Genomic DNA, 24330 nt, shown 5'->3' on the forward strand with positions numbered 1-24330 from the left:
GATTTTTTTTTTAAACATTTTATGTCATTAGCTTTTAACTTTTAACCATATACATAGCGCAGTATAGCCAAGGATTGCTCTTGCACGAAATAATAATAATAAAACCCCAGTAATTACAAGAGTTACTGGAAATTAAAATTAATTTTGATTAGTCTAAAGATACAACTTCTACTACTTTGAACAGATTTCCCTCATATAAATAATATCTTCTCATTTTCGGTAAGACATCGCATATATAGCTTAATTGTAAGTAAAACTAGCGGACTGTAATTTCACGAAATACATTTACTGAGAAGAAGTGTTATGCGTTACAGCGTTGAAGTGCACTCCACTCTCGTTGCCGAGAGTGACACAAAAAGGCGTGCCAATTGGCGGAGAGTTCTGTCGCCAAGGCGAATTAGACACACACTACGGAAAAAACAGAATCAGCTTTTTTAAAATACTATTCATTAGCAGTAAATAAAAATATAATACATTTTGGATGAAATCAATTAGAAATAATTTCCTGTATTATTCTAATGAATTCTTTTTCACAACATTTGAATCATCAGATACCAAATATCATATTTTATCGCAAAAATATACTACAAGTAGAAAAAAAACTGACTTATATAAAAAATAATTTATTAAAATATATTACAATAGAAATCATCACACATCATATGAAGCCTTTTGTTTTCGAACAAAATACAAAAGTGCGGTAAGAGCAGAAGGCGTGATGCCAGGAATCAATTTAGCAGCACCCAACTGTGAAATACATAAAAATAGAAATTAAGAGATAAAATTAATAACAAACAGTGACATATTTTTCAAAATTAATAATTTAAATATTTAAAAATTAAATGCATAAAAGATTGAAATTCAGAAAAATAAGTTCGTTTTACCAGCATTTGATAATCAAATATTTGTGATAGGATCATGACTGAACCAGTGCATCTGAAAAAATACCGAAACTATACAACATACCATATTTTTGTTAATTTTTCTTTTTTTATTCCCCCCCCCCTTGCTTTCGTAAACTCCCTTTCGATATTTTTCCCTCATACAGCTTTAAGTAATCTTATAATTTTGCAAATATAATAAACAGAAATGATGAATTCTTGAAAGATAATATTTTAATGAATTACATGAAAAATGCTGCATATAATATATTTAAATTATCACTGTAGTAAATAAATGACAAATTGCACATGTTTTCTTAAAAATTGAAAGCAAATCTTTATCTTATTGTTTATATTAAATTTTGAATACCAGTGGCCGGGATAGCCTGGTCGACTCGCATCCCCTAGGTTATGAGTTCAAACCCCGCCGGCCGAAGACTCGCCGTGTGTGTGTTTGTGCGGTGGCTGACGCACGTATAGTAGACATAAATTGTAGTTCTGCTCCAACTTAAAGAGTGCAGTAATATATTCTTCTATTGCTTCGTCTTCCTCTGACATCCATATATTAAATTTGTAACGATCATAAGTTATATTTCGATTTTTCGAATTTCGTTTTACACAACTTCGTAAGAATCAAATTCTGTTTGCTTCAAACTGAAAAGGTTAAATATTTCTTTGGATTGTGAACCCATCAAATATAAAAGAGAATTCACATATTCAGATTCAAGCTTATTGATCAATCCAAATGCAACTCTGAATTTTTCTATCCATTTATTCCAATCTTTACTTTGGAATGAAAAAAATTCTGGAGCCGGAATCTGGTAAGATGGCGTCGTTAAAGAAATTCTTACTCCTTACCTGTGCTTTCTCATTCGTTTTGATGGGAAATATTATTTAATCTTTTTTCGTAGCTGCAACAATATTTTATGAGCATCTTTAAATACAATTAAACAAGAGGCAAGGTTATCTCTAAGATGAATTTACATACAAGATGATGGTACAAGCACTGCTTTTGCGGCTATACTATACATTGCTGTCACAATAGAAGAAAGAAACTTTATGTACAGTATTTACAAATATTACAGTAACTCGACCTTAAGCCATTACTTTACCCTCTAGGTGGAGTTAAAAAATCAACCATTATATCGGAAGCTTTTCATTCTCAATTTATGGGTGCCCTTGGGGTGGGTCGTGTGATCTATAGCATATTAAAAAAGAAAAAAAAAAAAAAAAAAAAAAAAAATGGAAAATGAATTTTGGACAAAAGTTTGACATAAAACTAAATTATTGCAAAAGATCACATACCAAATTTCATTTATCTATGCCATTTACCTTTTGAGTTATCGCACATAAACTCATGATTGTATAGGCCAAATCCTTGACAGATTTTGTTCAAAATTTGATAAGAATTTATACATTTGAGATGCTGAAACTGTGTACCAAATTTTATCAGTCTAGCTCTTTGCATGTTGAAGTATCAATCGATCAAACAGATATGCAAACTTCAAAATTTGATAGAAATGCACAAATTTCGTGTTAAAACACATACACCAAATTTCATCAATCTAGCTCAAAGCACTCTTGAGTTATCTTTGCCAGAGACACAAATACGCTTACAATACTTTGTCTTTGTATACTTTGTAGACAAAAAAATAATAATGTGTTATTATGTTAGGAAGAGGAGGAAAAAAACTCATTGCAATTCTTACCAAAGTTTAATAGAATCATCAATACTTACTGTTGAAGGACGAGCTTCAAGAAGTTTTTCTTTTATCTCCATAGAAAGCTGAATATTATTCCTATGAAGAATGCGATGAATAAATATTATCAAAATAATATAGATGATACTTGAACTTTTCTAGAGTTTCATTTTCTAGAGATACATTTATATATATACATACTTAAAAAAAAAAAAAAAAAAAAAAAAAAAAAACAAGACTTCCAAACAGAATAAAACAATAATTAATCAATTAATTTTTTATTAATAAGTACTTTGTCAGAAATAAAATATCCAAGGTTTTATTAAACCAGTCTGTTCTGAAATTTAGTTTGAAATGCAATCAATAGCAATGTGCTGAAAGGGCTTGGACATATTTTAAATATCTTTTCTCATTTATGAAACTTTTTTTTATGATAAAAAATATCAATTAACCAATTATTTTGTAAGTCAGAAAGGACGACATTTTTAAGTTGGCTCCTATTTATTTAAAAACCACAAAAAACATTTACGTTATCTTAACCTTCTCCACATATAAATTTATTCGTATTTTGCAACTATTTACCTTTTAACAAGTAGTAATGTTCTCGTTTAAACGTCCGGGCATATTTCTATATACCACTTACTAAATAATCTCATTGCCATTAACATTCACCTTTTTTGTCCGGAGGTTAAGAAACTTGAGTTCAAGAATTCTGAGATATTCCCCTCAAATTGGCAATATTTCTATAATAAAAGGAGCTTTATGTTATGTTTCATCCTACACTGAAAAGAACTGAGTTTGCATATTGGACATTTCTTTGATTGATTAGATACCAAATTTGGTTCACCTCTACAAGTACAATGTAAAAGTAGCATTCCAAATTTTATTTCACTGCCTCATTGCATTTTTGAATTACTGTGTTCGCATACAGAATCAAAAAAAGGCAGACAGTTTACTTTCCAATGGATTTTGCCCAAAAATGAGTATAGACTATAACTGTCAAGAAACAACAGCATATTAAAATTCATGTATATAATTTGCAGTGACCATCTCACATTTACATCCCTTATTGCATTTACATATATACATACAGACAGATAAGGTGAGAGAATCAACCAATTGATGTATTAATACCAAATTTGGTGTAGATCTAACATTCTAGATAATACACATCAAACACATTTGAGTAAATGCATTTACAAGCTTATGAATAAGCCATTTTCTCATATATTTAAATAGTGTAGCACTTTATTTTTTAGTCACAATCCTTCCACACATTGTGGGAAAATGAGAGACAGTGGCAAACCCTCAAAGGTTACAGCAAAGTCCTCAGACTCGACTGCTCCTCCTTTCCCCCTATACTCCAAGGGGAGTGACTCAATATCCTGGTTTGTAAAATAATGAAGAATAATATGAATTTCAAAGAATTTCTTTTCAATTGATATGCAATTTTGATAATAAACAGCTTAAGAAATTTCATTTATTTAATTCATTGTGTTTCCAAGTTATTGTGTTTAAATGCATATGAATGTAAAAACCGGCAACAAAATCTATTGGCAGATTTGGCCTGAAATTCAATACATATATATATTTGGTGATAAAATTATGTATTAAGTTTCAGGTTTTCTCTTGGTATTTGCTTTATTATTAAAGTGTTTACATGCACATGAATAGAAGACTTCATTTATATTTATTTTGTCTAAAATTTGATAAAATCTATAAATTTGATATTAGGACAACATACCAAATTTCTTTCCTCTAGCTCAATGTGATTTTAAGCTTCGTTCTCAGATAAACATAATTCCAAAAATAGATATTCCAGATTCAAAGAAGTTTGGAAACCAAAGACCATCAAAATTTTAATGCCAGCTTTCTGTAGAATTACAGTATTTAATTTTTTGATGTATAAGATAAAGTATAAAATACTTTTAAAAAGATTAAAAAATAACATAGAAACTTACACTACATGCTCAATATCTTCTGGAAGTTGAAGTTCCTCATCTTCTTTCAGTTTTCTTATTTCTTCTAGTTGCTGCTCTACAGAATGTTGGTACAATGCTGCAAGCATATAAATTGAATTTAAGATTAGAGAGAAACCTTTCATAAATAAGTTATTCATAAAGAAATTTTTAATATGATTTACAGCTGACACAATCGATAAATTGCATTAGGCAACATGCTTGATTTAAAAATCATTCAAATCTCTCTACAAAGCAGATCACTAGACTAGAGCTATATAATTTCATTTGTCGTCATTTACTGGGTGACAGTTGCTCACAAACAAAGAGTTAAAACATTTTAATTAATTTTTTAATTAACTAAAAATTAATTGAAATGTTAATTGTTTTCCTCCAAACTTTGAAACATATATAAATGATTTTTCATCACTTTAAAACTAATAAAATATATATGTAGCTTTTCAGTTTTATAGATCTTATTTCCAAGTAATTTTTTCACTAATTTTAGTAAATTTTCCAAAATTAGCTTTAAATACTTTTTTTTTGTATATGTATGTGACAATGCTTTTATATAATAGAGTGCCACAAAATCGCAAGGTTGTGTATAAACAGAGTGGATATTTTAGTAGCTGCCACTATGCAAAAGTAAAGACTAAAATTTTCTAGTTTATTAGTAAATAATGCTTTAATATATTTCAAAATGTTTAAAGGTTCTTTTTTTTTTTTAACATGATAACATTTTTAAAACTTCCATTTTTCTGTAAATTGGATAATGCATTACAAGCAGAATGTTGCCGAATGATGCAATCAAACTAGATTAAATCAAACCAGATCAATAGCAGTTGAAACATTAACATGTAATGACATTTTGAATCTCTTTTTAATTGTAAGCTTTTTAAAGCAGGCATTATTAGCTAACATATAAAAATAATACAATTAAGAAATTTAACCAATTTAAATTTTTGTAAAATTAATTTTTTTTTTTTAGGATAAGCACAAAAAAAAACAGACATTCAATTGAAAAATGAAAAGGAGCTATTTACCTTCTATATATAAACGTGACAGGACTTGAGGAAATTCCTCCGATTTTTTGACATTTGTAGGTAAATATTGTAAAATCTTTTCAGAATTGAATCCTGGTATGGTCAATACATTAAAGGCGCTAAAATAAAGAAGATAAAGCACTTTTATTAATGCTTCTTACAGTAATGAATGAACAACCAAAATAAGTATAAAATATGCTTTAAAAAAGCAGGCAAAATGTTTGATTTAATTTTGTACTATTTAACAAAATTTTCAATTCCTGATATTCTATTGGCAAAGGATCAAATTCAGGAAATGAAAATTAAAAGGATACCTTTTGAAGGTTATATAAAGCAAGCTTCTCTCACTCTCTCTTTTTATTTTCTTACAAAATACAGCATATTTCCCATTTAAACCTTATAGTAAAATGAAAAAAAAAAAAAAAAAAATCTAGTATATATTCTGACTGATTTCATCCAAAACATGATACAAATCTACCAATATGCCCATGATCATACATCAAATTTCATTCATTTGATTCTTTCCCTTTTATGTTCACATAACTCAAGAACAGACAGGCACACAGACAGGTAATTGTTCGGCGGTTTGGGTCTAACATCTGATAGGTGTTTATGATTCTAGTGATAAAACTATATCCCTAATTTCTATCGTTTACAGCTATCACGTCCAAGTATGGTCCTATCCTATCAAAGTTCTGTTTATCTGTCCAAGTCCTATCACAAATGGACAGACTTTTACAAGAATTGCATTCAAAATTAGACAGGAATCTGCAATTTTGGTATAAATATCATGTCCGGGATTTAATCCATCAAGCACACTGTGTTTACCCTTTTCCATTTTTGAATTTTACAGACAAAATCACAAAGAAAATTACGTGCTACTTAACCACTTCTATTCAATCCCACATAAACAGATAAAATTATATATATATATATATTCTGCATTTTTATTCACTACTAATATGTAGATTTATGAGGAATCTTAAAATTAATACTTTTGGCAATTACAGTATAACTTGCTATCAAGAAAGTTATCCAATTCCTTAAGTTTCGAATAATAATTTCAAATCCAATTAAAAGGAAAATCGCAAAAAGATTTTTTCCAGTCAACTTAATTTTATTCTACAAAAATAATTGAGTTAGAAAGCGTCACCAAAAAAAATTAAAATAAATAAATGAAAGAAAATTATAACAGTTCTAGTATTTCCACTTACTAGCTTCGTTTATCGTACATGTGGTATGAATATGAAAAATATAATTAAAGAGTCATTATGGACTTTTGAGCAAATTTCATTAAATATACATAAAGAATACAAAGTAATGATATATAAAATTGTGTAATGGGATCAAAATCTTTTCATTGTTAACAGCAATAGTGGCTCAGCAATTCAGGAGCGAATAATGCGATGAAAACAGAGAAAAAATATATTTAAATAATAATAACAATTTTAATTAAACAATTTCAGTTCTAAACCAGAATCCTTATATTCAATCTCGGAAGTTGATATTTTCTTCATTTTAATATTACTACAAGCAAGAGCAATGCCTTCATCTGTTTCAATGCATAAGAACAAAAGAATATTGATTTGATAATGTACTTAAAAAAAATTATTATTTTCCTCATAGTAAAATAATTTTTTTAAACTGAATAACTTATTACTCTGAATGGATAAAGAATTTTTTTAAATCATAGGTAATCAGTAAGATATGGATATTCATATAACCAAAGAAAACAGCTTTATTGAGAAGAAAGAAGACATAGGAAGAGATAAAAAGTCTTCAAATCTCTTATTTTCCCAATGATTAAGGGCAGCTTGTTAGTCTCTGCAAAACATTCAAACATGGTTTCTCTATATTCATGTCTTCTTAGTACTTTGCTATGCACAAAGCGAATTTGAATATTCATTTACACTATTATGGACTGCACAAAGAAACAGCACAAAATGTTTTTTCAAACTAAATTGAGAACAAGAACAACAATCAATTTATTCAATCAATTTGTAGATGTGATTATCAAATATTTATTATCTTTAATTGCATAAGATCCATATGCTAATAAGAGAGAACTAGCAAACTATAAGGAACAAGAGTTATTAAATTTCTTAGATGCAAAGTCACAACAGAAATTCAAATCACTAGTCAACTATAATAAAAACATCAATATTTGTCTAATAGGCATAAAAAAATAAATGTTAACATCAAATTAATATATTGCAAAGATGATATAAACCACTGCAAGATAAAACGTAATAAAAATGAAAAGTAGACATTAATATCAGTACCTTTTTTTAATGGGACATTTTGTAACAATCTCCCATTCTTTTCCACTTTTCATAACTTGTTTCAGAGCATCTATAGAATCCATCAAGTAATTACTAAACTGAACATACTTTGCATAACGATCTTCTGAAACGCAGCCAACTTTGAAACCTATCAAAATGGTCAATCAATAATATCAGAAGCACAACAAATAATTTGTATAAGAATAAACACAACTGAAAAAATCCAGTTACAGTATTACATGACAAAGAAAAGGCAACTAAATGGTAATACAAGTAAGTAAGTAAATAAATAAAAGAACATATGCAAAATACATAATGAATAATTTAAACACAAAAAATCTTTACACTTCATATCAGCATCAAATAAGAAACACAACAATCAATAAAGAGTTTGAAAATATTTAACCTTAAAAACATCTTCAAAGATATATAAAATACTTTACTAATCCACAGATTAGAAATTACATTAGTGACCAAATAATTAATACTTTTTAAAAAATTTTGTTATACTGGAACCTAGGTTTTATTCCTAACAGAATATATTTCACAATAAATATAAATTTTCATTGATAATTTTAAATGATATTTAATTCTCCAAGAAGCTAAAATGAGTTTAATATTTTTAATATTTAGCTCCAAGAGGCTACTTTTTTATTTATTTATTTGAGATTTTTCTTATAAAAACCTCTATATAAATGATTTTTTTTTCTGAATGGATTGTTTTAATTACTTAAAAAAAAGTGGCACATCATTTTTAAAGGTTTATTGTTCCAAATAATACTTCAGTTCCAGTATACCTGTGTTGTTGCTATAGAGTTCAAAATAAATTGCCACTAAGAAGGGCAATGGTATTTATAGTAAAAAATAAAAAAATAAAAAATCTCCAATGCAGGAACAGAGAGAGAGAGAGAGATTTCATAACCCATTTCTTTATTTCAATCAACACAGGCATAAGATAGATATATGAATTAAATTTTCTGAATTGAGTCCTTCAATACTTTGTTTAAAATGAAAAAAAAAAAAAATGAATGACAGAAAGAAAGACTTGTATTAAAATGGTATTATTCTACTACCAGAGCACAGCACAAAAACCTCAGCAATAATTTATGAAATAATGAAATATTTATGCTTGGCAATAATTAGGCCTCTTCATGGAATAGTATCATCAAAAGTCACAGAACAGCAATTTTATAATAATTCCAAGATTATAATTATACAACATAATTGTTCCAAACATACCCTTTTCAGTTAAACGTGTGTCAGCATTATCTGGCCTTAAATATACTCTGAATTCAGCTCTACTGGTAAACATACGATATGGTTCAGAAACTCCCAGTGTGGTGAGATCATCAACTAAAACTCCAATGTAACCTTCAGTACGACTGATTATAAAAGGATCTTTGCCTTGAACACTGCATGCAGCATTGATTCCAGCAATAATGCCCTATAAAAAACAAAAAATAATAGAATGTATGATGAAAATCTATATCTAATTTTATATTTAATTAAAATGGATTGAAGGACACAAAATAATGGATTATAATCCAAAAACTTGTTGTTTCTAATGGCACTTGTCCTAGATAAGGCCACTGACAATTGTATAGATAATAATTATTTATATTAAATAAAAACGATTGAGAATACGATCAGTAAATGAGATAAAGTGAATTGATTAAAATCAAACTTAAGTGTTGTGAGATTAAACAAACACGGTTTAAAGTACGGTTTTTTTAAAAACAAATTCTTATGGCGACCAATATGTTCGATTATATATATATATATAATTTCAAGGTGATGTAAAAATGATGCTTGTGTAATTATATTATTGCCAAAAATAACTATCTATACATTGCTAGAAAAAATACCTATCTATACATTGCTATCCACCAAAGTATATATGAATCAAATTTGATAGTTTTCAGTCCAATTATCTGACCTGTAGAGAGCCAACAACATTAACTTTTATTATTAGTAGAGACTGATTTTTAAAGTTTAAGTATTATAATGTTGATTATTTCTGTTTAATATTCCATTTAGAAAAGTGTAATATTTTTCTTTTTTGAAAGTAATAAAAAAATATTCAAATACCTGGGCAGCTGCTTCTTCATAGCCAGTGGTACCATTTATTTGTCCAGCAAGAAACAGATTTTTTATTTTTAAAGTTTCCAGTGAAGGTTTCAGCTGTCGAGGATCAATGAAATCATACTCAACACCATAACCTTAATGAGAAAAAGACAGTCAAAAATCCAAAATTCATAAGATACCAATTAGAAATCTTTAAAATAAATTGAAATATATATTTAAAATTGCAAAGTTGAGTTCCATAAATAAACTATAATTCAGGGGTAACATTAATAAAATTTAATTATGAACATTGTACAAAAGCTTCATTTTAAAATACAAGTTACTATATTGTTAAGTTATTAAGATATAAAAAATAGAGAACCATTATCATAGTTTTTACTATTTATATCTATCATTAAGTTCATATACAAATAAAACTTTTTTAAAATTAAGATAAAAAACATTAGAAAACTACATTGAGCTGTTTAATCTCAAACACACATTGATTTTAAAAATCCGCCCACTGCCTAAAAATAGCAATTTAAATATTTAATAATAATAAAACTGAATGAATGCTTTGTCTACTGCCTTTTACAGCACAGACAATTAGATTTATAAATATTAAATTCAGCATGAATATGTGACAGTGGTCTATTATAAATTTGGTCAACTTGAGTGAGAGTAATTTGATGTTTTATTGAAACTGTAACTAAGAATATAAGAAATTAGTATCCAAATAATAAATAATTTAATAAAATAATTGAAGAGAAAAAATCAGTCATCTCTAATTAACACTTTAATAATTTTGTATATTGATCTCTTTTTAAATAAGACTTTATAAGCCAGCTTTTGCCACCATTATTCATTCACAAGGACATTTTTAATGGTTACATTATAAATGTAAAATTTATTCATAAATTGGCTCTTTATAATGTTTTTGGAATTAGAACACATATTAATATAACAGTAAGTTGTGTCTCTTATTATAAGCCTTAACATCTTTTTACTGTTAACCTATTTTAAATATTTTTTATCCAAAATTAAAATTAAATCTGTATAATAAATTTTAAACACTCTTGAGCTGTAGTCCAATGGAGTTAGATGGCATTGTATAGGCAATAAAAATGAGTACTTCAAAAAAAAAAAAAAAACCTTTTTAAAAATTTTAAGTAGACTTTAACTTAATCAATTCTTTTCCGAGGGCAATTTTTTAAAATAATACTGCATAAAATTGTTAAATATATTGCCTTAAAATTCAGAAAACTTTCTTTCCATTGATACCAATTGTATTAATTCTAATTTACTAATTTTAACATTTTAAAATTTTTAAAAAAATAATTTGCAATAATTCTTTATGCTATTGTGATGCAATTCTTAACATTTTCAGTATATTACAATCGTAATCATGCAGTTTTTTATTTGTCATTTATTCTTTGCCATTAATTCAAAAGAGCTTTTTCTTCCATTTTTATCGTACATTACAAATTTTCTCATTACAAAAAATTTAAATATAACAGAAATTTCAACAGAAATTTTAAATCCAAAACCAATTTGTCTTGTTAATCTTAAATGGATAAACTTATTTTTGTTTTTAAAAGGATTTGACGTTTACTGGATTCGAAGTAGAAGGTTTGGATTCGAAAATAGCAAACTGAATGGCAAAATAGGCTGAATGAACAAAATAGAGCTCTCATTTGAAAGAAACAACATATAAATGCTGGTTTTTAAAATTATAGCATAAAGTTTTTATAATTATAGCATAGCTTTAAAGTTTTTAATATCAATATCAACTAAGCAAATACCTGGCCTCGTCATTATCACATTGTGTAATCCTGGAATAAATTTCAACATTTTAAGTTGAAGATCCTCTGGAAGTGTGCATGATAGTCCTTGTGGATAAATAAGGTCTGAATCCAAGCCTATTATAGACAATTCATAATAAGAGTGGAAAAACATATAGAAAAAATGATTAAAATATTAAATTTTTATTTCGTAAAAAATTCATCTCATGAGACAATTTAAATTTTATTATACAAAACAGCACATTCAGTTACATAGCACTGAATTAAATTTTTCGTTTTTAAGAATATATATTAATTGAATAAGGAAGACAATAGAATTTTTTTCCCTATAACCACCATAATTTTGGTAGTAACCACCCCTTGCAACCATAAAGAGAAAAACTAGCAGGCAGGAACCTTGGTAAGTTCTTTACAATATTTAAATGAGGCTCTTGGAAAAAGGCATCAAACTCATTTAAAGGTTTGAAATTCAGCTTATAAAAGCTGTCATTTTTTTTCCCCCTTAAGGGCGTGTGAGAGAAAAGAAAAAAACATGAAAATACTTGCAAACTCATTCAAATGATTTAAAATAGCTTATATTAGGTAAAAAAATGCTGTTCATAGAACCGAAATTTTTTAGAATAATATGTGATGTGAGCTTCAATAACAAAATAGGATTTTTATCATTTATTAAAATAATATATATCTTAAGAACTGGAAAAGATGTGGATTTTTTTAGTCAGTTATACAAATTAGAAAGCTTGTCTTTGAGTAAAAGAAATTGAGAATTATTAGAGAAATTTTATTTCAGGTATGTCAGATACATTTGGACTATTAATTCATAAATTATTCTCCAAAAAGTTTTTATGTAAGTATAATTGATTTTCCACTTACTTCCTGATATGCAAGATGGTTGAAATCTGAAGCACTTCAGTAATCTTAATAAAATTAAAGCATTACAACATTTTCAGATCTTAATTATTTGTTAATCATTAATTAACCAAATTTTAATTTTGTACCATTTACTCTCCTTTGAAATGAGTTTGAAAACAAGGGATTTGAAAACTAAAAAAAAAATATTCAAAAATATGTTGTTTAGTACAATAATAAAGTGAGTTTAAAAAATTATTTTTAATTAAATTCATTTATGTTCAATTTAAAACCAAATAATTTAGATGCATTTACAGATTCTCTTAAAAATCAGAAAGCAAAATATCCTTTAGTTCTCAAATATATTTAACTTACACCAAAAATACATTTACTCTCATTAAAAGCTCTCTGCTTATATCCAAGAGCCATCATATCAAAATAACCAGACACTTGGAAGTTTCAAAAAGGCAATTATTTCAAAAAATATAATATTTCAGTTTTTTTCATAAAGGATTGATACATACCTTCAGGTTCAAGCCATATTTGATGAGAAAGATCCCCAAATTTTAAAACTTTAGATTCAATGGAAGGGCAATATCTGATGCAATATGAAAGAAAAAAAAATCAGTTAATTGAAATGGTAGGATATAAAAATACTTTAAACAAACAGTTTTATATTATCTAAAAAAATAATCAAATAATTGTTTTTTTATAAAATTCATGATTTTGAAGAATCAAATCTAAATCAACTCACCTTGGACCTTGAGTTTCTTCCATTACATGGCGATTAAGATGTTGGTTCTCTTTAATTAACTTTGCAACCTCTGGTGTAGTAAATGTTAAATAGGTAAGAACTTGATTTTCAGGCTGGAGAGGAAAGCGAAAATAAAGATTTAATGAAACTTTTTCACAACAAACTTTATTATATAAGAGCAGTATTTTCTAGTTGAGTCACTTTTTGATCAGAGTTGAGAGAAATAATTACCAAACTGCATATGATTTCACTAATTACAGAAGATTGTACTTAGCAGTTAAAAGAATTCCAAATTTCTGTTTCATATAACTAATATTCAGCATTGGCTGCTTCTGAATCAATGAAAAAATAACCTGTCTGACTTAAAATTTTGATAAATCATAGGCACACAAATATTATGTCAACCCATAAAGTATAAAACAAAACAAAAGAATTGCTTGTTATATTTAATATTACACATAAGTGCATAAAGCACTTACATATATTAAAGAAAAAAGTTTCTATCATCAGACATGTTTTCCAATTTTTATAATAGGCCAATGAATTTGTAAGAGTAATTTGATATATATTGTAATTATTGCATATTCTTTATAGGTAAATATTTATATATATGCAGAAATAATTTATTAGTTGCACTTGAACAGCTGGTTCACCAGAAATATTTATTAGTCTCATTTTCAATTAAATCTCTTATGCATAACTTAACATTCATGGTTCTTTCATGAAAATATTTTTAGGCATCAAATATTGATTCACATTAAAACATGTTATTTTAATATCTTTACATTTTTTCTGTTCTTTGTGTCTATGTATCATCTTAATAAATCTCCATGATATTATAGTGCTGTTAAATATGTAACTATCTGGGCAATGTACCTTTTAATATTCCTCATAATACTGTAATCTCACTTTCTTAATCCTCATTTACACCACACAGATATTAAACAAAGCCTTTCTTCCATAGCTTTCAGCAATGGGATAGAATCATAAATATTTAACAGAAAAATTGAAATGTTTTGAATTTTCGTTTAATAGTAAAATCTATCACTGCAAATTATGAAAAATATTTTGAAAAAATTGGTGAAATCTTGAAAGAATTTACATGACAAATAAATCAGTATCATTAAAAATATTATTTTTTAAATTTTAAAGTGGTATAGATATCTATTTTAGGCATCAACATTTCAGTTATTGCGGAAAATCCCTAAAATCAAGTGTAATATTTAAGTAATTGAAATTCAAAAAAAGATATCAAACACAGATGCAATTACCTATCTTCCAAAGTATAGTTGTGTCAAATTTTATAGCTTTAGGTCAAATGGTCTGTCTTCCAGAATAAAGATCAAACCCCCTCCATTTTTTTTTTTTTTTTTTTTTTTTTTGTGAAAAAAGTCTAACATTAAACGAGTTACTTAAATAAGACATCCAGGAATTCAAAATTCTTATAACACATTTTTACATTAAACATTTGTGTACATATTAAATTCTAAGATCTTAATTCTTATGTAAATAATATATAATAGCTACCAATAATACTGCACAATGACAGTTTACTGAAAAAAAGTAAATAAAAAATAACTTTAAAAAAATAAAATACTGTAAACTTTTATAATATGAATATTCACATTATGAATTAATCATTAATTGAAAAAGTATTTAGCATTTGTAAAATATCCAACTAAATATTCAAATATAATTAAAAATACCTCTATCCAGACTCTGGAATTCAAGAATGAAAATGGAACAGGAGGGTTATCAGGTGACGTTGGCTCAACCTCTGAATATTCTACTGAGGAAGCTTTTAATCTTGGAGGAGTACCTATTTAAAAATGAATATATAATGTTGTGAGAATTTGCAATATTAAAAACAAAGTGTATAAATGTTAATACATACCTTCAATAAATTTACTACAATAACTCTAAATCATAAATTTCATTAACAAATATTGGTGCAAAATTTGCTACATACATTTGTAAAATGTAAAGTTTCACTTTAAGATATTAAATATAATTATATTACTAATTACAAATTACTTCTTATTAGTAAGATATTACAAATAAGAAGTCTTCTTTTGTTAAATACAGTCATTCAAATGTTTTCAATACATGACTTAAAATCATTGCAGTAATTATATTGCAGAACTATTACACTATTTTTAAATAGAACAAATGTTCAGATAACAGAAAATAAAAGAGAAATTTATAAGTAACTGGTAAAATGGAACAACAAGCAGCGAGTTATTGCTTATTTAGTTAACATTCAATGTCAGTATTATGATAATTAAATACAGAAAAAAAAATCTGAAGATTTGGAATAGTTAATTCATTTGAAGATTGGAATAACTAGTTCATCAATAAAAAGAGGACAGCTCTAATACTGTTGATTGAATTACTCTTGAAAGTAATAACAATAGTTCAAAACTGAATAATGGAATTCTATTTTCTCTTTAATATCTTACAGATTATAACTTAAAGCTGCAATATTCTAATGCTAAGTTTTCCCCCCATATTATTATCAAGAAAATCATAAAAAATAACAGCTATACTCTCTCCTCTTGCAAGGTCTTAAAATGTATATAATCATAAAATATAATAATTATTATAATTGTTATGAAGATATTACAATTGATCAGATACTAGCTAGCAGTTAGTTAAGCTATTATATGTGTAATTAAAATAAACCAATACATAGTAAAGCCTGATCATATTTATTGAAGTAATAATAAAAATTTATTACAATGATATTTAAATTGTTACTTATTTATAAGTCATTAAATCTTTTAGTTACAAGTCACTGCAGAATTTTGAAAACTACTTGATGATATTACTTATTTTCTTTATTGTCTACTTATTTATTGCAATTATACTGTTTTTTAAAAGCTACTTGTAATTGCAATATAATAAATTGATTATTTATAGAAATGCAAATAGTTACATTTTTTTTTAATACACAGAATGACTCTGAAGTTTCTTTCAAAAATTTAAATACAAATTGAAGGAGGGGGATAAAACAACCAGATTTTGTAATGATATGTGTAGTTTGAAATTATGCATTGATGTGATAAAAGGTGAAGATGAAGCAGTTATTAGCGAGACTATGTTTACAGCATGTTAAATATTCCCTTTTGGATACATAATGATTCTTGTGGCAAAAAATCACAGGTCTATCAGGAAATGTTTTCTCTTAATGTTTGAGCTGGTATAGCAAGAAATTATTTAGTAGAACTGGTCATATGACTGCCTGAACATACAATAAATTTCTACTTATGTTTTTCTTCTATACATAAATTGCATGTCAGCTAGGCATGTTTTCAAAAGAACCCATGAAATCTGCACTTGGAATGATTACATAGGTCACTGATATTCCATAATATGTGAAAGTACTTTTAACCACATCAAAGCAGCATTTCTACACCCTTATTTAACCAAAACAACTGTTTACCCTAGTTCCTTCTAAGTGCTTTTAGATTTGGACCAATGTCTTAAAAATAACCTTGAATAAAATATATATGTTTGATTTTAGTTTCCTAAAGCTGATATGAAGAAATATTAATAATAATAAAAATATTTTTAAGAAATGCACCTGTTTTCAATCTTCCTAATTTAAAGCCTGCTCTTTCAAGAGTCACAGCTAATCCAATAGATGGCTCGTCATCCATGCGGCCAGCTGGACGACTTTCCAATCCTATATTGATGGTTCCACGCAAAAATGTGCCAGTAGTAATTACAACAGTTTTTCCATAAACTAAATTTCCATTACCTAAAAATTGTACATTATGCAAGATTAAATTTTTTTAATAAAATAATTTGTATAAGGAAAACTGTTGAAATTTTAGCTTTTTAAAGGAATAAAGATATGAACTTATTTAAATTATGAAACAACCTTTACTTTTTTAAAACCAGTATACTATAATAGCTAAAAAATAATAATATTTATTTTTTATGATTGATCAGTTCACAGCATGATAGCATGCTTTAAAAATGATTCAACAATAACTCACAATTTATTGATATTAAAACACTTGACAGACAGCAATTTGAAAACATTTCAAATTATAGAGTATTTACAATTTATTGGAATTATAAAAACTGATAATGAATATATGAAATATTTTTTAAATGCAACTATGCTGCTAAATATACTAAGAAAATGTAATTTTATTTTGAATTAGATAATTTTAAGGATGTAATAAAGAGTTATTATGGAACATCTTACTTAATTTTATTCCATGAACAGCAGGGAAACATTTATCATTTTCTGCTTCTGATTTTAAAATTAAATCTTCTACAGATCCACTTACAATCTTTAAATTAGGTGTACTAAACAATTCTTTCTGCAGATATTTTTTATATAATGAACGATCAATCTGAGCCCTTGGACCCTAATTAAATAAAAGAAATTAACAAACTGTTACAAAAATAGTTAACACATTGTAATAATAAAATTTAAAAAAAAGCTTGGAGAAATAAAATAATAAGAAGCAAAGAACATTATATCAAGCATATAAAACAATGTATAAGAGAAGATAAACATTAGTAATCTTTGTAAAGAATGGAAGCTACACAACACACACTTTCATAATTGATGATCCTTTATATTATTTTATGTACACCATATTAATTTGATAACATTCATAACTTATGTTATAAAAGAAAAAACTTATAGCATTCTGTTAAGTTAACCTATAATAATTTTAAAATAATTTACTAATAAACAATTGATATATGAATTAAATTATTCATAGTAAAAAAGAGTAATAAATGCTATTTATAAAGTTAATTGCAGTATGGAAGCATTTCCCCCCCCCCAATATAACTGAAAATTTCACTAAAATATATATTTAAAAAATGTCATTAAAAACTAAATATCGTTATCAATATGCAAACTTGCTTTCTTGCACAGTCAGTTTTCTCATAAGGAAGAAGGTTTTAGAGATAGCTCAAATGGTTACCAAGTAAATGACTCCAGGGTCCAGAATATTTAAGAATCTTGATTGAAAGCACCATTATGATTCGAGTTTTAGCGTTCCTCCTAAAACATTCAAGACCTTAAAATGGGAATTATAAAAAAGAGCTGTAGAAATGAATTAGTACCTAAGTTAAGATAGTTAAGTGTGCTATTCAAGTTTTAAATAATAATTTGCAGTTTGCATGTTGTAGATTTTTGTAAGTACGGCACCATGTACATTCTCACTGAGTTCAGTTAATGAAATTCTCATGCTTCTTAGATTTTTACAGCATGTTACAAAATAGTGAACGAATTTTGAAAATTTCTGTAACAACATATATATATATATCGAATAAACATCTATTTTTCCATAGGAGGGCATGTTTTGTACACCGGGACTAAGTCAAAATATGCTCATTCACACCAGAATACAAGGGCAAAGTGAAATAAGTTTTTCCCTTAGTGATTGGTACAAAGAGATTCTAATAGGGATTCTTTGATATATATCAATTTAAGAAAGGTATCTTAAATATCTTTGAAAGAAATGTGTAGGCATTAGGGAAAATTGCAGTTAGGTGTTAGAAACTGCAATGAACATTAATTTTTTAGAACGCATGTTAGAAATAATAAAATAAAAAAAAGTGGTATTTGGATCAGGAAATAAGAGAAAATTATGGAATAAAGAGATATGGGCTTAAGGTAAAAAAAAAAATTAAGAAATTAATTAGGATTTAAATTAAATAAATATATATATTTAATTATCATTAGCATATACACACTAATATACACATTAATAAGTTTATTTGGCTTAGAAATAGATTAACATACTACCAAGTTCTTACTTTTCATGCTTACCAAATTAAAAAAATGAACTGCTTTAATTGATTTTTATTGAACTAAAGTCAATTTTAACTAAGTTGCTTTAGGCTCAACATCAAAAGAAAAAATTATGAATCTAAAAATATATATAAAACATTAAAACACATGAAGATAAAGCAAATAAAAATGCAAAAAAGTACTAAAAAATGTAATATATTGTCTAGAGGTATGTAATAAAAATATATTAAAAGAAATTGTAAAATGTAAAACATTTCAAATGCACTAAAAATACAAAATTTTTAACAAAGGTATTTAATATCTTTGAGATGTACAAATTGAATATTTTATTGAATGTTTTATTATGTATCATTCTTAGCATATTGTTATTATTTGACATTCAATTTCACTGCATGTTTGAAAATTTTTAGTGACATTTCAGAAAGAAAAATAGGCAATTATTATATACTTTCCATGATTTCATTTAATGTTAGAAGGTCATTAGGAGACATATAAATCAATTAAAAATTTACTTAATAATAATTGATATAATAAATTGGAAAATGAAATATTTGTTAGTAATGAATGAAAACTTAACCTCAAATAGTTTACACAGCAGATTAAAAAAAATTATTATTTTTATAATTAATTTTGCTAACAAGCACATAAAAACTTTAATGAAGAAGGCACAAGTTTTATCTATCCTAGTATTTGTGTACATGACTTCACTTTGTATTGCAATCTATAATTTGAAAAAAGCCTTATTCAGAAAAAGATAACAACGGAGCAAATAATAGCAGAATTCCTGTGAGTAGAAGGAACAAGTATCTGCTGGTTATTAAATGAAACAGATATTCACTAATCAATTTATAAATATTTGGGAACTCTGTTTTACTTAATGCAAAATTGATTACATATTGATGGATAATGAAATTACAAAATAATATAAAATCATATTAAAACGAGATGTTAAATAAAACAGATGTTAAATTGCATTATTACATGTTTCATCATATAATATGAATTTTTCACATCTTTTAATGTTACAGTAGGCAAATTTATTGTTTACAAAATTTATTATTTGAAAGAAACCAAGTATGTAAGTTCAGCATTATTAAAAATTAATGGTACAACAAGATAGAATCAGCAATTTCAATAACATAATGATTATAACGAGCAATATTTAATAAGAATTTAAAAAAATTACCCAAACAGCTGGACCCTTGGCTTTATTAAGTACTCTATAATGAATACCACTTATATCTGTTAAAATAAAAAGACATCTTAATTAACATTCAGAAATTAAAATAACAACATCATACATGCATCTTTAATAATTTTCTTAAGTCCCATAAATTAAATACTTGAGTATTTAATTTATGGGACTGCTTAGTAAGGGAAAACAATGACAAATGAAATTTTATATAAAGTTACATTTTAAAGTTTATTTCATGAAAAATATCATAAAACATCAAAAGAAAAATGGCCATAAATAAATACAATTTGTGGATACTTTTCATTTTGTGTAATTAGGGTAGAGTATTTAAAATGTTTTTTTAAAAAGAAAAGCTGTCTCGTATTTACCACAAATGCGACAACATACACCATCAAGTGCATCAATTTCTTTCATTAAATGGCCTTTTCCAATCCCTCCAAATGATGGATTGCAAGACATTTCACCTGAGAAAATAAATGTTATAAAAAAAGAATAATTTAAATAAAATCAGATATACAAAATCCTTATTTTAACAAACATAATTTAATGAATTTCTTTCATTGAAATATAAGATACTTAAACAACTGAATGCTATTTTCAATGAAAAGAAATTTAGTAATTGCACATTAGGGACAAAGATAAAAATACAATTAATGAGCTAATACACATTATCACATAGCTTTTAAATTGGTTATAAAAGTGAACTGAGTGTAAATTATCCTATCACACCTCCTTTCTTAAAATTTATCTTTTAAAAAAAACTTTCCATTTTATTTTAAAAGGATACATTTCCATTCATGTGATAGCAGCTAAAATTCATTTCAGTTAATATCACATGCAGAAATGAACAGAGATACAAAAATATTTCACAACAAAATCAATTAGAACAAAATTCTTAAAAAGCAGCCTAAATATTGTAATTATTTATGAATTCTTTCTTGATGAATGACTTCTAAAAAATGAAAACGAATATGTGTTAAAACAGATTTCTTTTTATCAAAATTAACTTGAGAACAATAGCAAAATCAAATTAGAAATGAAGATCAAAGTCAAGTCTATCAATGTTGACAGATAAAAAAAAACATCACATAGTGAGCTGCATTTCAAGCCTAGTCTGCACCCAAAGCAGCCCAGCAACCATTAAACTCAACAAGAGGATTTTTTTTAAAAAATTTCTTCTTTAATTATTGAATGACAAGTGAATTGTGATGCCAACTGGGGCCTAGTATCCATGTAACTGCAATTTGCATATGTCATACTTATTGATTCATTTTCTAAAAAATGGAGTAGAATTTCCAGAAATGGAATTTTATTTGTTTTTATAATTTTTTAATATTTTCTTTGCTCTTCAAACTCTCAGTATGAAAATATAATCAAACAACACACATGCATGCACACACGCACATAAACAAGCTTTTAAAACCATTTCAAAAAATGCTATAAATCTGCAGTTCTAATAAAAAAACACCACCACTAACTACAGTTTATTTAAATTTAGTCATAACATCATCATATATTTTAATTTATTACTGCTTTGAATTTTGAATTTTTTTCCCTTTTGAGAGCATTAATTTCTAGTTTTCTTTAAAAATTTTGATATTTTCAGGATGGAGACAGACACAGTGATGACTTTATTGACCAATTTCAAAGTACTATGCATCCTTTTTACATCATGCTTTTAAGCATATAAAAATATTCTATGTTCTTAATGATAAATTTTCTCAAATTTAGATTTAATGTCTTGTAAAAACTTATTGAAGTTGAATTACAGAGTGAGCAGTCTTCAATATTAGACAAACAAACACATTTAATAAGAATGAGGAAAGTATGAAATGTAGAGAGTCATCAAGAAACAATGGAGTTGTAAAAAGTACAATTGTGTTAAAAATGGTAAATTTTTTGCCTTATATCTTATTGTTGATATACTGTTAATTATGCAATATGATGGAACAAAATGCAGCCTTGTCTGGCAAACTTTGATTAATGTCCATTTCCTAAGGTATCAAGTCACCACTTTGCTGATGGTTATGAAACAAATGCTTGGGAAAATGAAGCACATTCAGATACTCTTTCAGAAATCTCGGGGAACCTTTTGTCAAGGAACCTTGCATGCACCATGGGTATTTAATCAATCACAATGAAAAGAGAACAAAATTTTACAGTAATATCCAGGCAGATGGTTGCAGTAGGCATTCGAAGGTTGCAGAAAGAATTCGGATGGTTGCAGTAGCTTTATTTAATGGCTGTTTGGGTGCCTTTCAGCATTGATAGAGTCAATAATGATGAAGATTGAACTATCCATTTTATTAGTTTTCAGAAGCGGTAGGAATTTGAATACATATGAAGTGGTTACCAATGTCAGGAGCTAGATATCCTATTTAGCAGTCATAAACGGATAATACAAAGCACAGCATTTACAAAAAGAGAATTTGAATGCTGAAGATTTAAGAAGAACCAGTCATGGAAATAAATGATGAAAATACCAGATATAAAATTTTGCACAGTTTAAAATTAATGAGTATAGATTTATCAATTCTAATTCAGGTCTCATTTTCTGAAAAATCTAGACATTATTGGGATTTAAAAGCAATCTTATGCTATCTGAAAAGAGTTAAGAGAAATTGGATACTATATATTATATGGCAAAGAATAAAAATTAAAATACGTTTAAAGTCATATAATAAATGCTGTCATATTTTGTTATAATAAAAGAAGAAAACCAATTTACCAATAGTATTCAATTTATGAGTTAGAAGAAGAGTGCTGCAACCCATTCTAGCTGCTGCAGCAGCAGCTTCAGTCCCAGCATGTCCTCCACCAACAACAATAACATCATAGAGAGATGTCTGTGAGCTAGCATATCTTGAAAATATATGATACAACTGCTTAAAGTTTCTATGGAATATGTGATAATGGTATGCAGATTTCATGATCTGCAAGTGAAAATAAAAATATGTATTAGCATTAATAAAAGTGTACCAATTTAGATAAATTTATTCATGAGAATAAGAAACTGAAAACAATGAATGAAATTAACAATGAAGTAAAAATTTAAATCTTTAACTAAAAAGAAATCACCCTCACTAAAAGAAAATATATTGTCAAATATCTGATATGATGAAAATAAGCAAACTAAGAAAATAATGCAAAAAATGTTAAATAAAATTTATTAAATAAAAATCTAAATTTTATTGCATCATATTTTTATGCTTCAATTTTAATCAAGATTGCTTTACATTATGTAATAGCATTTTATTCTTAGTTTTACTTAAAGATAAATTAAGTGACTGAAGAAGCTATACAACACTTATATTGTAAATTTTTCAACATTTTATGAAAAAATTTATAAAATTACACTTTATAATTTGCATATATATATATATATATATATATTCAATCAAAATGATTTATTAGTTTCTATTTAATATGTTAATATGATCTGAAAATATTTCAAGAAAAACTTTAATTATTATAAATACATGCAAAGATGATATTATAGCGTTATTATTATAATAAAGAGTCATGATTAGTATTATAAAAGTGTCTTAAGCAAATATATGAAAAGGACTATAACCGGTATGATTTATATATTTACATATAGTAGAATATTAACTTAAAGTAAGCTTAAATATAATGAAATGATATATTAACTGAATAGAGAAAGACTAACTTTTCAATAATTTTCTATAATCAATTTTATACGACTTTTATAAAACTATCGCATCAATTCTTCAACAAGAAGACAACCGAAACTGTTCCATTACTCTCATGCGGCCAATAGTAAACAAAAACAAACTGAAGTGCTGCCATTCATTAAAAAAATATATAATTTTTAATTAGAGAGGAAAAACCGCGACCCCCCCCCCCCTGAAGAATGGTGCACATTTAAATATGATATTAGAAGGAATAATATTAATATTTATGCATTTATTCAAATAACGCATTTTAAAAAGTGATGCTATTAGAAGAGCTGGAAGAACATCCATCCTGAATGTTACTTCGGACTCAGGAGAGAAG

General features: G+C 26.5%; 1 protein-coding gene across 2 annotated transcripts; it reads right to left on the minus strand.

Moving 5' to 3' along the window:
- Positions 1-607: 607 nt before the first annotated feature.
- LOC129965675 (protein MTO1 homolog, mitochondrial-like) lies at positions 608-24097 on the minus strand. Of its 2 annotated transcripts, XR_008784229.1 has the most exons (18): positions 23984-24097; positions 23042-23246; positions 20682-20777; positions 20305-20360; positions 17550-17715; positions 16917-17093; positions 15040-15152; positions 13334-13446; positions 13104-13177; positions 11731-11847; positions 9953-10083; positions 9104-9308; positions 7865-8012; positions 5583-5701; positions 4543-4639; positions 4326-4454; positions 2620-2680; positions 608-747 (listed from the first exon to the last, which is right to left on the minus strand). XR_008784229.1 is itself a non-coding variant. In XM_056079775.1 (17 exons), the coding sequence occupies exons 2-17, from the start codon at positions 23241-23243 to the stop codon at positions 652-654; spliced, it is 1971 nt and encodes a 656-aa protein (XP_055935750.1). In that variant the 5' UTR covers positions 23244-23246; positions 23984-24097; the 3' UTR covers positions 608-651. The 2 variants fall into 2 exon arrangements, 1 of the variants encoding a protein (XP_055935750.1); XM_056079775.1 differs by lacking the exon at positions 4326-4454.
- Between the last annotated feature and the right edge of the window lie 233 nt (positions 24098-24330).

Source organism: Argiope bruennichi, chromosome 4 (genome assembly GCF_947563725.1).
Source record: "Argiope bruennichi chromosome 4, qqArgBrue1.1, whole genome shotgun sequence".
NCBI lineage: Eukaryota > Metazoa > Arthropoda > Arachnida > Araneae > Araneidae > Argiope > Argiope bruennichi.

Excerpts from the sequence above, each read along its gene's own strand:
- LOC129965675 (XM_056079775.1), bottom strand. The coding sequence starts at position 23,243 with ATGAAATCTGCATACCATTATCACATATTCCATAGAAACTTTAAGCAG. Across the intron at positions 10,084-11,730 it reads TGTGATAATGACGAGGCCAG|GTTATGGTGTTGAGTATGAT; the intron begins GTATTTGCTTAG and ends TTTCTCATTAAG. Across the intron at positions 748-2,619 it reads TTGAAGCTCGTCCTTCAACA|TTGGGTGCTGCTAAATTGAT; the intron begins GTAAGTATTGAT and ends TGTATTTCACAG.